Genomic DNA, 15,266 nt, shown 5'->3' with positions numbered 1-15,266 from the left:
TCTAACTCATAATGACTAGGAGGACGAACATGAACCGTTCATAATCATGCACTGAATGATGTAATTCATTTGGTATTAAGTGTAGCCACCAGCTAGCTTCCTGAGTCCGTGGCTTGGTAACACTCTAAACTAAAGAATGAATTAAATGACCAACGCTGAAATGTCCTCCATTTAGCCATATCTGTATTTCTTTTAAATGTACTAACCCATACTCCAGGTAAACATGGTCCTTTTTATCCACATGGACTCTCCATTCCATCCATTAACTGAAACCTTTGGACAGCCAGGCAAGAAAGAAAACAAAACAAATTTGAATGTTTTTTAGAAGAGATGTACTCGAACACAATAGTATTCACACGCAACACATTATACCATGGCCTATCTGAATAGCCCATTATTCTGAACATAACCTATGACATGCCCAGCTAACATGTTGGGAGCTTGAAGGTAGTAAATAAAAACAGAGCCAGGGTTAAGAGGCCTTTTCACCGCAGTCAACACAATTTGTGCATTGGCCTTTTAAAAGGCAATTACTGAAAATGGATGTGGTGCTCTTCAGCTCTGTTACATAAGAGTTGTCTATGTGATGATGGCTCTCACTGAGTTCTATATTCAGCTATTTCACTCTATGGATTTTCAACCTATAAAGCAATATCGCAATTTGTGATTCCCATGGAACCTATTTACTGTAATTATCTTTCAATTCTATACAACATCATATAAATGGACATGTCATGCCGGCTTCAAAGCTAGCTCGACTCTTTTTTTGTGAGCTTAGGTGTGTTTTAAGTTGCATTGTGTCAACGGGTCTGTGTTAAGAAATGCTTGAATGACATAAGTATTGTAACTGTGTGCACTGCAGTAGACTTTATTCACAGTGAGCTATTCTCTTCCATCTCTGTATGCGTGCTGAGAAAGAGCAGACTGTAGAGTTGTTCCACACTGTGCTTAGTATAGTGTGGAGTCACTGGCCCAGCTACACCAAGGGTTTCATGGCATTCAGCTCACTGGGTTCAGAAGCCTAAGGATCTCAGCATAGGGTCTTAACACCCCCCGTGTTGATGGATAAGTGCTTCCCATTTTCTGCTTCATCCGACCTTTCCCTAGCTTGACAACAAACAGAAAGAACACACTTCTCCTTTTTTTTCCAGCAAGGCTTTAAGAATGGTTTCCACTGTGCGGTGCAGCTTGGTTCAGTATGGCATGGATCACACATTGATTTGTGTTTCCACTTTCAAAAGTTCGAAAGTGTACCGAAACAAGCGCACCGTGCCGTACCTATCTTTTTCAACATTTATTTAGGGTACAATGCGGTCTCAAAAGGGTGGAGCTAAATATGACAGTCGGTTGATTGGTCGACAGAATCATATCCGTGCGAGAGATAAACCACTGTGTAGAGAAAAATGACGGCGCGCAGCTCTTTGTTTATTGTGTGTTTTTTTTCTCTTCATTTAGTTAATCAGTGGGCTATACTGTGCCCCCCCCCCCACCATAGTTAAGTAACTGCAATGGCTAGCGCACTTCAATGGCTCTTACCCTTAGACTGTATAAAGTTAGCCTGTATATGAAAGCAGCTATCGCCATACGGCATAAACCCCGCCTGCCAAGTAAGGGTGCTTTCGCCAGTGGATACACAATGTCAGATCTAGTAGGGTTAACTGTGCCGTGCCAAACCGAACTGTGCTGCTCAGTGGAAACGAGGCCTAAGAGATGGGAAAGTGTTGGCAGGGAGTGAGGATGTGTGCAAACAGAGAGAGAGAGAGTGTGTTCATTTCAGACACAGAAGCAGGTTGAGTGTGTTCAGCGATCCATGAACACTCAGACGCTTCTCTCTGACTCTGCTGAATACACCTCTGACACCATCTTGATTCACTGTGCCAAAGAACACAATACTGTTGACCCAACTTTAAAGGCGAGACACGGCAGGCAAAAACATTGTTCTATCAAAGCACCGATCAACGTATAGACTTGTGGTTATTTTGATTCCAATACACGTCATCTTTCTTATAATATATATGTAAAATGTAAATGTAACTTATTTGACTGAACCTTGTTTGTTTGCGTAATTTAAAGCACCACAATACATGTGTCAAAATATGACACTGTATATCAAGATACATTGCGATATGACGCATTTTGCGACATTCCACATATTTCAATTAAAATCTTAGAACTGAACAACAATTTTGAAGCTTATTACAGAAGGATTTCTTCTTATGACGTTCATTGTCTGATTTATTATACTTTAGGCCACATCCACTAAAGTATTGCAGCGCTTTTGCGGGAGCTAAACCGGTGCAAATGACAGAAAATAATAGCACCCTATCCACAGAGGACACGCGAAGGCGGAAATGCGCGCAGATCGCACTGAAACTGCCCTGTGGAGCAGACAGTGCCGATGGTGCGCCAGGCCCATTTCATTTTAATGTATTCAAATTAGGGAATATTCAAAATCCAGTGCAAAACTGCTCCATCCCTATGCAAATAAGCCTCGTTGCAAATAGCACCTTATCCTCAAAGGCCAGCGCTAATTGCAACAGGCCATTTCAGTGTTGCAAATACCACGTATGAAAAGTGTGTAGAAAAGCGGCCCAAACTTTCTATACTCCCCTTCTCTCTGTCTCCCTCTCTCTCTTCAACACTTGTGAGCATTAAATTATATTGAATTGATATTGAGTCATATTATGGGGGAAATCTACAGGAAGTGGGTTGTGTACTTATATAGGCATAGCAGTTATCATGGAGCTCAGGTTTATTCAATGTGGACTGCTTTATTAAAAACAATGTCACCGTAAACGTGTGATCTGTGTGTAACAGCCGACCTGTGTCAAATCCTAGCCGATCGTCTTGGCACCGTGCAATCCATTGTAAGTGAATGTTGCCCTTTGTGTTCTTTAAAAACAAAATGCACCTGCACTGTCTCACCCTAACATTTCAATAATAATTATGAGTCTTCATGCCGGTAGCCCTCAGTTTGCCTTACAATATTGTTTTCCAGTTAGGTTTGAGAATGTGTAGCTAGACAAGGCTATAGTGTCTGGATCATCACTCAGGCCAGACCAAAGGTAAAATGCCTGCTTTAGGGTTTGCCTGCTGCTGCCATCTTGACAGGTGACATGAGACAGGAGCCCTTCCTTAGTACTAAAATTGGAGAGCGCTGTCAGTCAAAGCAAGCACAGCCACAAACACACCACTCTCTTTGAGCCCTCTTATCTGCAATATAAGTTATGAAACTGTCTCGAAATTGCACATCAGTAGAAGTGAAATTAGCAGCTCACAGCAAACACCGCTTTAGAAGAAAGTGCTGACGTCTTCCTGTTGCCCCAAAGTCTGCAGCACATAAAACACCTTTGGATAGATTAAACAACATAAGCATTCCTAGAACTGATGCATTGCCTTTTTGCCACAGTATATTTTTAATGCTAAAAAAAAGGTTGGTTTGTATACTGGTGACCATTATGTTTGTTAATGCTTTGTGACATGTGATATATCGGGAGTACCACACAACGTTTTTTCATTGTTGGTGGATGTTTTTAACGGGAGAAGCATTACAACAACCTAGTTCAAATGGCAAACATGAAAATGACAGCTGAACAAGTGAACATTTTGTTTTATATAATTTTTTATCTTTTCTCTGTGATCATTATCAGATTGCAGTATTTTTTCCATTTTAGGGTATTATGTATGGCCTGAATGAGCATGCACATGAATACGGAGTAGCACTGCGACAGCATATTGCCCACTGCTTTTCAGATGGGAAACCAATTGGTTTTTGGTTTGATTCGGTCTACCTGGGCCAAAATCGTTCACTTTGTGACACAGAAGAGGCTAAGATACTCATACACACACACACACACACACACACACACACACACACACACACACACACAGCGAGTCTGGGGCTATTAAAGACAGGCACCAATCGGAGCTTGGTATGAGAGATAATTGTCTCATAAGTCAGTAAGCACAGCTGTTGGCAAGGTCAAGCGCCATTTATGGACGCACGTCAGCACTCTCACTTCTTGTCTTTCTCCATTTAGCCTTTTTCCCTCTTGTTTTTTCTCTCTATCTGAGCCTGTCCTGTACCTGTCCTGTCCCCTGTCACTCCCCTATACCTCACTCTCTCTCTCTCTCTCTCTCTCTCTCTCTCTCTCTCTCTCTCTCTCTCTCTCTCTCTCTCTCTCTCTCTCTCTCTCTCAGTCTGTCTGCATGGTTGGGCCTCAGGATTGCTTGTGCCCTTCAATGAATACTAAAGACTTTTGGATATTGTATATGAAAATGGACTGTTTATTTACATAGTCTCTCTCTTTTTTTGGGGGGTTGGTGCCAGACTATGGGTAAGATGATGAAATAGGCTTGGTGCTGTCTGTGCTAAATAGGATTGGGGTCAGTATAAGAGGATGTGGCCAACCAGATCAGTCATAGAGGCTTTAGAGAAGCCGTCTCATTTCAAAACAAATCTGCAGCAAAAGCATCGTATTGTTTGGTTTCTGTTCATTTGTGTGTAGATCTATTAAGTCAAGAGAGACACTCCATACTTCTAGACTTGATTATTGATTGTCTGCAAACAAAGGAAAGGAGAGTTAAGATTTGTGGAAGAAAAAAAGACAGGAGGAAACACATTGGAAGTCAGGGGAAGACAACAATTAGTTGATTCAAAAATGTAAAAAAAAAAAAGAATGTCCGTTACATTGTAGCCATTGAAACAACGTTGATTAAGCCTATCAGCTCCATAAAACTCTCTTTGTATTTCTAAGTATGGCAGCGTTTACAAACTGGTATCGCTCCCCACCCCCCAAACACTGGCACAGGAGCTCAAGAAAAATCCCTAGAAGAAACATTATAAAATCCATGCGTGATCACCGAAGGCTTACCTCATGTAGATGTGCCAACAGTGTTGTTGTAATTACCCAGGATTACTTTTGACAGAAGTTATGCACTATAGCTCTAAGTGTAGCCAACAGCTGGGTTTCCTGAGGTTATGGCAAAGTAAAACTTTCTGTTTTTGAAATGAACTGCATTATCAAAGGTGAAACTTGTTCCATTTGGCCATATATTTCTTTCTTTTTAAACATAATAACCCATAAGGCAGGTAAACATGATTATTGTATTCAGATGGACCTTCCATTCCATCCATTAACTGAAACCTTTGGACAGCAGGCAAGGGGGGGGGGGGGGAGGAGTTTGAATGGATTTCTATTTGTTTGATCTATTTATCTTTTTTTCCTCAAAACGCAACACTATTTACATGCAACAATATGGGCCTTTCTAAATAGCCCATCATTGTGACCCATAACCAATGCCATGCCGTGCTTACATGTCTGCTTCAAGGTTGACATTAAAAAAGAGACCCCTTTCTTCTTCTCAATGTTTCGTGGGCAATTCAATAGCCTTTTTGAGTAAGCGATTGATTTTGTCTGCCGGGACGAGCTCATACAAAATGTTTTCATGGCATTATTAGACTTAGAAACCTGTGGTGAACTGCTCATAATGACCTGGTACCAGAGCTATCATTGCAGGCAAGTGAGCTTAGATATGCGCTGGAGACACTTTACACTCAGGCTGTTTTTAAAAAATGTGCTGCTTTTGACAACTTTTTTGCCTCTGATCCGCTAAATGCATGATGTGTTTAAGTGCTTGTGGGAAAATCAGACATCTGGCTTTTCAGCGCATATTTTAATGACATTTATATTCATTGGGTTGCTTTATTTGTATTGTTGTTGTTGTTGTTGTGTAAATGTTGGTTAGTGTGTGTGGATTAGAATGTGCATTTTGGAACAGAGCCAAAGTGTCATCATTATACAATAGGCATGGTGTTAACTTGTTTTTCCTTAGAGAAAGTTGCATTATGGTTGCTGTCAGTCACAGCCCACTGGTGGATGCCAGTGAAGATTTGCAGCTTTCTTTTAACCGCTCTCTTGTGTCTTTTAAGCTGACACACAAAATTGAAATGCTACGAATGAATTCCAAACTAATGGAAAGATAGATTTTGGTCTGTTGAACAGATGATCACATAGTTGGACCGGAACGATGACATCATTTTTTGTGAAAGTAACATTACAACCCTCAAACAATCCCTTGAGTTGAAACTTTTTAAACTTTGTTTACTGGCTGGATGCAACTTCATGCACACAGTTCATTTCAAAATGTAGCCGTATTCTCTTCGACTGTTTTTAAATTTGAGAAGTGTTTCTTTCTGCATAAGGAGGCAAGAGAGTCAGCCAAAAGATTTTTTAATGCTCTTTTAAATTTACTGGCCTCAGCCTTGAGCCTTGGCCTGAACTATTTATGGAACTCGTCCTTAGGGGCCCTTTAATATTTTTTTGTTTTTGTTTTCTTGACATCACATATTTCATAAGTCGGTTCATAATTGTTTTCCATTTGCAGTGGAAAGGTCATATTAACAAACAATAGAATTGAATTTATACTTGCAGTCACTTATCAGCATGCCGCATCCACTCGTCTTCTGCCTCACACACACACACACACATACACACACTACTTAATCGATAGTTTAAAGGTGCGAACACACTGCACTCCGCGCCGCGTGATCATATATTTTTATTTTTTTTAACCTTTATTTATACAGGTATATCCCATTGAGACCGAAGACTCTTTTACAAGGGAGACCTGTTTTCCTTTCCCACGTTACCATTCACACACATTCATACACCGATAGCAGGCTAACTATCGACATTCACACGAGGCAAGGTGGGTGAAGTGTCTTGCCCAAGGACACAACAACCATGACACAGGAGACAGGGCGGGGATGGAACCTCCAACCCTTTGATCATCAGCCGACCCGCTCTACCAACTGAGCCACAGTCATGGGTCATATTGTGTCCGCCGCCCGCCGCCCTACCAGAGTAGCCTTCTCTACTCTAGGGATGTGCTGGTGCTGGTGCTAACCGGTGCTGAGGGGACCAGTCTGCTGTGCTGATGGTGCTTTAAAATCTCCAAAATCACTGTCCCCACCTTTTAAACATGACTCCTTTTATTGGGCTGTGCTTATACACTTTCTAACTTAACAGCTATGGGACCCAATAAAATAGAAAATGACGATCCATCAACACCCTCCTCCCACTGTGGTGCAGTGTCTCGTCTGCATTTCCCTGTATAGACTTGAGGCATTTCCTTTGTGCTGATGTCAGGAGGAAGTGTGTTTTGGGGCCACGGACCAGACGATGTGAGAAATGGGATAAACTTGGGCTGCATTCCAAATCGAGAAAGTTTTTTTTTCTTCTATTCTATATACTACAGCTGATCATAAAAATTATCTAGTTAGCATGCGGTAGGCACACAATTGGGACATACTTTTATTTGTTTATTTCATCATAACATTGCACCTTAAAGGAATACTTCACCGATAAATAACTATTAGAATATAATGAATGAGGTTTTTCTTCCCTCAGTCTTCCCTTGGCCCAGCTTTCCTGTTAATCCTTACCCTTACTGTGATGTCACAAGAAGGAAACTGTAGGGTTAGACAGTGAGACCATAAAACACTCTTTCTGCCTTTTCTCAGGCTAAGATGATCCGATTTAATAATTTTTTTGCACATTTATACTAAATAGGATCTCCGAGTTCAATACACCTTCATATTCCAACCGGTGAAGTAGGCCTTTAAGCTTGCCTCTTGTTTTTATATCTCATCCCTGGTTGTTTTCATACAGAGGCTCCGTCGATGTGACGTCACATCTGGTGCGCACTGGATTGTGGGTCAAAATCTACTCAAACAGCACGCTGAATTCAACACAAAAAAATCTCAGCCGGATGCAGTGGGGCAGGGCTATTCAATTAGTTTTGAATGGGGGCCGGTTGGTGGAAATTATCCAAAATGAGGGGCCAGAAAAAAATGCCTAAAATTGATGAGCATCACATCAATAGCTACATATACTGTAAAACACTACAACGACATAGGAGTGCATATATTGTCTTTATTTTATCCAATAGAGTTCACCAGCTTATCAAAAAAAATCCCTATTTGATTAACATAGACTGCCTGTTGTTTAAGTGTTTAACAATCTTATCAGTTCAGGAAAACACAATAGGTTAACTCTTCAACAGCTTATCAAAATACATAGAAATAAATGTACTCTAAGTGCAACAGTTTATCAAAATACATAGAAATAAATGTAGTCTAAGTGCAACAGCTTATCAAAATACAGGTAGGCCTAGGTTTACTAAGAGTGCAACAGCTTATCAAAAAACATAGAAATAAATGTAGGCTACTCTAAGTGCAACACCTTACAGTGTTTCCCCCCCAAAATATGTTTGTGAAGGGGTCACTGTCCAGGGTCATGGGAGGCGCGGCGCGGTGAAAATTTTGGCTGGATTTTGCTCAAAGATGCCAATGCACAGTACAGAAATAAACAACTGCTTATTTGAATACAAAAAAACTACAGACACTGACTTTACAGTTGTGCAATTTTGTTTGCTATGTGAAGGTACAAATTTTGTGCAAACATGCAAAGTTCTACTAGTGCAATATTATGCAGACACACTAAATACAAATAATGGACCATACACTTACACTGCGGTACAATCGCGCCCGCAAAGCTGCATACACAGAGCAGCTGATAGAGAAACGCTTGGAGACACATGTGCACATTTCTTTACTGCAGATTCTTTTTCGCGCAGTTATGACCATGCAAAAGCACACATCGCACGTGCTAGTACATTAATTGTGCACCACAAAAAAAAAACAATTTTTCGGTCGGTAGTCAAGGCGGGGGCCAGTAAACCCGGCCCGCGGGCCGCCTATTGAATGGCCCTGCATCTGGGGAATTTTTAAGTCTGACCACCATTTCCTGTCCAACACAAGCTTCCATGATTTGATGGAGTCTGGAGTTGGCCATGAAACTAACAGACTTTTTAAAATATGTTTCTATTAAATTGATAATGAATTGACTATATACAAATATATACATATGAATTGAGTAATTGAATATGCCCGTATAGGATGCATTCATAAAGTCAAGTCTTTGGCCAAGGTCCCATTGATTATATTGTATATTGCATTACTTTTATATTGCCTAAAATTCTATATTTTTTAATTTCATATTCCTTCACTACTATATTTAGTTGTAAGTATTGCTGCTTTTATGCTCCGTTTCACCTTGGGGATCACCAAAGGTTCAATTTACTTCACATAATTTATTACTTGTAATTTTGCAGCTTTAAATTGGCTAAAACTGGTGGTGATACAATTGTTATATTCACTGAAATTAGACTGAAGTAACAGAGATTGGGCAGGGCAATCCAAAAAGGACAGTTTATCCTTTTTTCATCTTTTTTTTCAGAGTGGAACAGCAGCTGTGCTTTTATAGTAGACCCCAGTACATTACAGTTCACATGTGCAATGCGTGTAAGTAGGAAAGAGAGAGAGAAACAGAGAGAGAGAGAGAGAGCGATAACTGTATCTGTATTGTTTTCAGTAGCTTGTAAGAGGATCATGTCCACAGGCCTCCAAATCTCCTTTATATTATTATACCTACATGAGCTGGAATCCCAAGGGCTCTCTTTTACACACACACACACACACACACACACACACACACACACACACACACACACACACACACACACACACACACACACATACACACACACATTTGTTTGTTCTCAACCACACACTTCTCATACTTGTCTTATCACTGGTTGTCAAAGTGATGCACCATCATTACAGTATATGTTCTATTCCTCTGCGAGGTTAGCTATATATAACTGGGTGCACTAAACTGTTATGCGAGGAAATGTTTCTATGTAAGACACAAATCAACTCATCTCAGACAAAGGCTTCTTCAATGATAACTACACTGAAGCATCACAATGGATTAAACCATGCAATGGTGTCTAAAGTGTAATTCTAACATGAAATCAATCATATTTTGCTCTTTCAACTGGTAAAAAGGGGTGCATGTGTTGTGGTGCTTTTACTCTACCCTACCCTACCCTACCCTACTCTACCCTACTCTACTCTACCCTACCCTACCCTACCCTACTCTACCCTACTCTACTCTACTCTACCCTACCCTACCCTACTCTACCCTACCCTACCCTACCCTACCCTACCCTACCCTACCCTACCCTACCCTACCCTACCCTACTCTACTCTACTCTACTCTACTCTACTCTACTCTACTCTACTCTACTCTACTCTACTCCTACTCTACTCTACTCTACTCTACTCAGAGTGTCTCCAGTGGGCGGCACCCTATCCTGCACAACAAACAGCCAAGCTACTGTTGCGGTCACAGTGTTTGAGCGTGTTATCTCTCCGGTTTTTGTACAATTCTTTCAAAATGTGGCATCCCTAGCCTTCAGAGAGTCTAGCAGCAACTCTCTGAACACAGACACATTAGTGGGAAAGCGACATAAGAAAGGACAGAGATTGATTATGATTGAGCTTCTCAGTCTTCCACTTTAAAACCGACCATATCAAATATTGACCAAATATGTGTGTGACAGGGTCCAGCAGTGATGGACTGGGCAGGGGGCCAGCTTCATTGATGGTTCCTAAACTCTGTCTCACTCCTAATGCTTGGATGAACAATGGACTGATTTGGGCACCGTCCAATCATAGGTGTTGTTCACTCCAAGTTCATTTATTATCGCAAAGGGAGGTACACCTTTTTTTTTTTTTAGAAATAGGTCGACAAATAGGATCACCCTCTCTTTCTCGTGCCCCCCCCCCCCCCTACTTCTCAGATACAGGCAACGGAGATTGCCCTGAGAGAAAATAGCCTTTTCTCTAGACCATGTCCGGTCGGTCAAACACTTTTGAAATTGAACTTGCTCTACAGTGTTACCGTAGAGAGGCTGTGTTTGCTGTAGATAGCAGATATAAAAAATAAATAAACCACAGACACACACACACACACACACACACACACACACACACACAACTGGTCAAAGCCCCCCCCCCCCCCCTCAACTTTCATTTAAGACAAGCAAGCGAGACGACCTTTGGACCCTCAATTAAGCCCTGCTATGCTCAATTCAGTGAATAGAACAGGAAAAAGACGAAAAAAGTTGTTGGAAAAAAAAGCAATATCCTGACGGCTCGGTGGGCAATTCTCGGTCACAACTCTTTCCTTTGTAGCAAGGACCTTTATGTAGTCACCTCAATTATACTGTATCACCCCTGCTTTAATCTGGGGGGCTTTCTTCCACAGCTAACTCACACAACATGACAGAATGCATTTCCATACTAACACCAAGGGAGGCTGCGCAGCATCACAGGGCAGTTTGTTTGTATGTGTGTGTGTGTGTAGTTGTACAGGCATCTTTCGTAGGACCAATTTAAAAATGTTAACCGTTGAAGTGAGGACATTTTGCCTAGTCCTCATTTCTTCAAAGGCCTGTCTGAGGGTTAAAGGTTCAGGTATGAATAAGGCTTAAGTTAGAGTTAGTGTAAGGGTTGGGGTTAGGCATCTACCTGTAGTTTGGGTGGTTAGTATTAGAGTAAGTGGCTTGGGAATTAATTATGTCAATGAGTGTCCGCACAAGTATTAGCTGTTCAAATGTGTGTGTGTGTGTGTGTGTGTGTGTGTGTGTGTGTGTGCGAACGCGCGCTATTGGACTGAGACAAGAGGTTGAATTGGAGGCCTGTTCTTTCCCATTCCCCTTCTGGAAATGATGAGAGCAATAAAAAAATATATATACTGTATATAAAAAAATGCAGCGTTTCTATGGGAGATGGTCCAAACATGGAATTCTGCTTTTTTCCGCTTTCTTGTGTGAATTTAAAAACCAAGTGATTGATGTCCCCCATTCCCTTTTTTTTTTTTTTTTTTACTTTTCTCACCCTCACAGCTCAGCCGAGTCAACCCAAGATTCACGAAGGATGGTGGGCGTACAAGGAAGTGGTGCAAGGGAGCTTCGTTCCAGGTAAGCCCCTCAAAAACAGTATGCAACACGTAATAATCCAAAAAGGTTTATTTAGTCTTAACGCGATAAATTAACTTAAATGTTCTTGTATATATGGACTGACAGTCGAAACATGTCAAGGGCACTGAACAAGTTAATACTAGTCTGCATGCAACGCAACATGGTATACACTGATTTTCAATGCATACACTTTCACCAAACTGTGTGTTTGATCCTGAACTGTGGGGGTTTATTTTTACATATTTACGTTGACATCGTACTAACCTTGCCATTGGCGATGGATTCATTTTGTTCTCATTCTGACAAGACCTCGTTGGCCCTTCCCCTCACATATGGAGCTTTTTTTCACTCCATTGATTGACGGCAGGTAACTGTTTTCCATCTTGTATCTGCGTGTCAGGCCAATTATAATTTTTTTACAGAGATTGTGTTCTTTTTCTTCTGCTGATCTGAAAGTGTTTGACAAAAGCCTGCAGGCGGCTATGAGTGTATCTAGGTGAGCTATTGCCTATATGCTTGTGAGGACCACATTTTTCTGTGTTCGGATAGCAATTAGGAAGCATTCAAACGGTGGACATTTTGCTGGTATTCACCTCCGATAGCATCAAGGTTGACTTAATTGTAAGGTTGAAGTTAAGGAGTGGAGTTTCTCGAGAATAGGACTGGAGCGGTAATGAGAGGTACAGTAAAGGTTAGTGTTGCGTGAATCAAAGTGGCACACTACACTGATTTTGTGCCATGTTTAAAAGCTGCAGTGCCTATTAAGCCACACAGCAGAGAGTTAAATCGTGCATCGCTGATTTTGCAGGGTACTAAAAACACTTGGATCCAATTTTTTCAGCCGACAACATACAATTCTAGTGTGAATTAAATTATTAAATTAAATTATGCAATTATATATGTCCACATACCATTTACATAAGCAGCTAGGTTTGCATTCAAATGTAGCTGAAATGTACACCCAAATTCCATCCAATCTGCTTACGTAAATACGAAGAATGTTTGTGGTGTGCATATATGAGGAGTCGGTTTATTGTGATAACCTCACGCAATGTAGAAAATATAATGGAAATATGATGATGTAATGTTTGTTTTTGTGTCTGCTCATTGGAGCACATAAACGACGATTGTGACTTTGTTATGTCTTGTTGTATTGCACTTTGTTGCGGTTTTGACTTTATCATTACACTAACTCTTCCAGCCCGGACTAATAAACAAATCATTTTGGGATATTTTCAGTTGTTCCCTAATTTCCGTACAGATTAATTTATGCGTAAACCAAAAAATACTCAGGCGGTACAGACATTGACTTACTAGCAGGCCTGCATCCTTAGGAATAACCTCCGTAATGAACAACTATACACCTCTTTTACATACAATGGAAAAGTTCAATGCTAATGCAGGACACAGGGTGAAGTTTAGAAAGTGATGTAGAAAGTAAAGGTGTGCAGGTTGGGATGCTACACTGGCATGTATGTTGTAGTATGTTTAAGTGCTTTAACAGCCTTACAATTACTTGCTTGACTTTTTATTGGCTGTAACAATGGTCTTTGCCTGACTAAGCATTTGTATTAGCTGGCTATTCCACACCAGATTTGTCATTAAATAATTACGCTTAATTTAAGGACTGTCATTGCTCATAATGTGTGGTTTTGCTAAATGTGTGGTTTTGTCCAATAGTAGCATTCTCATCAGGAGACAGGGTTGTGTCCAAAGATGGCTAGGTCATGAAAGGATTCCAGGTCTGTTGAGGTCAGACTGTGTGTTGTGACTTTGCTTTTGGCTTTTGATGAATGTGCTGCTCCTGGGTCAGTAGGACAGGATGTTCGCTTCTGTTATGGCCATAGATCATGAAGAATGGACATCATTTATACAACACTTTTCAACAATGCCCTCAGACTCAAAGCGCTTAGCAATTTTCTGACTCTTATTCACCAGTAAACACACGCACACACGCACGCACACACACACTTAGGGCAGCAGCTACCATACAGGGTTGCCGGACAACCATCAGGCCCAAAACACACAAATAATGGCTCGGAAAATCACAAAACATCCAAAAGTAGGCAAAGTGGTTCATGTTTATAGAAAAAGATTAGCGTCGTCACTGTTCTTCAAATCCTCGATTCAATTCGACACACATCAGAAGAACACATTTAACTGTGAAAGTTTTCTTATAAGAAATATTCCTCCATTTCAATACAGTTCTATTCTTTGTGGAGCAAGTTGGGGCGGCCAGTCTTAAGGCGTTTCCACATAGCTTGGATATTCAGCACTGCTTTCCGCTGCGTTAACTCCCATCTTTGTGAATTAAGATGGTTATACCTACCTTACAACCTCAAGGTCAGGTAAAGGGCATTGTGTAACAAAAGCATAGATGCAATCTGTAACACGTTAGTAGTAGTAGTAGTGTGGTATTCTGGTGTGTTCACTGCACTGCGGTTAACAGGCATTAGTTTCCCAAAAGCAAACACAGGAGGTTTTTCCCCACAGCATGTCCAGGCAAACATAAAGAAGTGCCTGTTCTGTCCGACCTACACCCTCTGGCACAGGCCACTTGACGGTTCGCTCCTCCGTTTGTATCAGGGCTATCTCTTCTGGCAGCAGGACTCTCCACAGTGCACTTGCTTCATACCAACCACTCGTACAAACAGCTGGAGCAGTTAAAACACTATTCATGATCCTCCTGCGGTCCGTGCGGAGAATTCCCAACGTCTGGTTAATACCTCGTACCTTGCAGACGGCAGAATTTCGTTGCCCTGTGAACATAAAAGAGAAAAAGGGAATGGTTTTGACTGCAAATGAAGGCTCACTTTAATGCTGCTGAAAAGACATAACGTTGATTGAACATATTCTTGTTCTGCTACTTTGGATAGTGAGCTGTGCAAAATATGTCTTTGAAAATTTGAGCCATATGGGGATATGCACGTTGTTTAATAAAAGTTAGTACTAATATGCTCCCTTAGAATAGTTACCCCATTACAGCCTCTATTATATAGCTTTTTCCCTGATCTAAGATGAAGCCATTTCTTATATTTTCATATTACAAATGATCAGTTTAACAACTCAGGACACGGCGGTCGGCTCTAGTCTTTGCATAATTTATCAGCCGATGATCAAAGATGTTCTGAAACCGAACCTGCGACTTGCGTATTTCATTGGCAGACAAAATAACATTGGTGAGAAAATTAAATGGAAATTATACTTTTTGCTCACTGTAAGACTCCCCCTCGGCTCTGTTACACCAGCCCCCAGATCCGTAAGTGTGATAAAACATGATAAAAACCATCAAAACAGACATTGGGAAGGATTTTTACCTGCTCCGCCATTGTAGGCGCATAAACATTCACCCATCTGTCGCTCTGCATGTGCAC

General features: G+C 41.0%; 1 protein-coding gene across 1 annotated transcript in view; it reads left to right on the top strand.

Annotated features, from left to right (window-relative positions):
- The window catches only part of ca10a (carbonic anhydrase Xa), a gene marked incomplete at its 3' end in the record, with an annotated part of 242,118 nt that overhangs the window by 15,451 nt on the left and 211,401 nt on the right, over positions 1-15,266 (top strand). The window contains exon 2 of the mRNA XM_080049100.1: positions 11,818-11,892. Coding sequence (XP_079905226.1) covers positions 11,818-11,892 — 75 coding nt within the window. The remainder of the gene's footprint in view (positions 1-11,817; positions 11,893-15,266) is intronic.

The sequence above is a fragment of the Ammodytes marinus genome (genome assembly GCF_949987685.1).
Source record: "Ammodytes marinus genome assembly, chromosome: 20".
NCBI classification, from domain to species: Eukaryota; Metazoa; Chordata; class Actinopteri; order Uranoscopiformes; family Ammodytidae; genus Ammodytes; species Ammodytes marinus.
The sequence above is the reverse complement of the archived record's forward strand: the minus strand, read 5'-3'. Positions and strand labels throughout refer to the sequence as shown.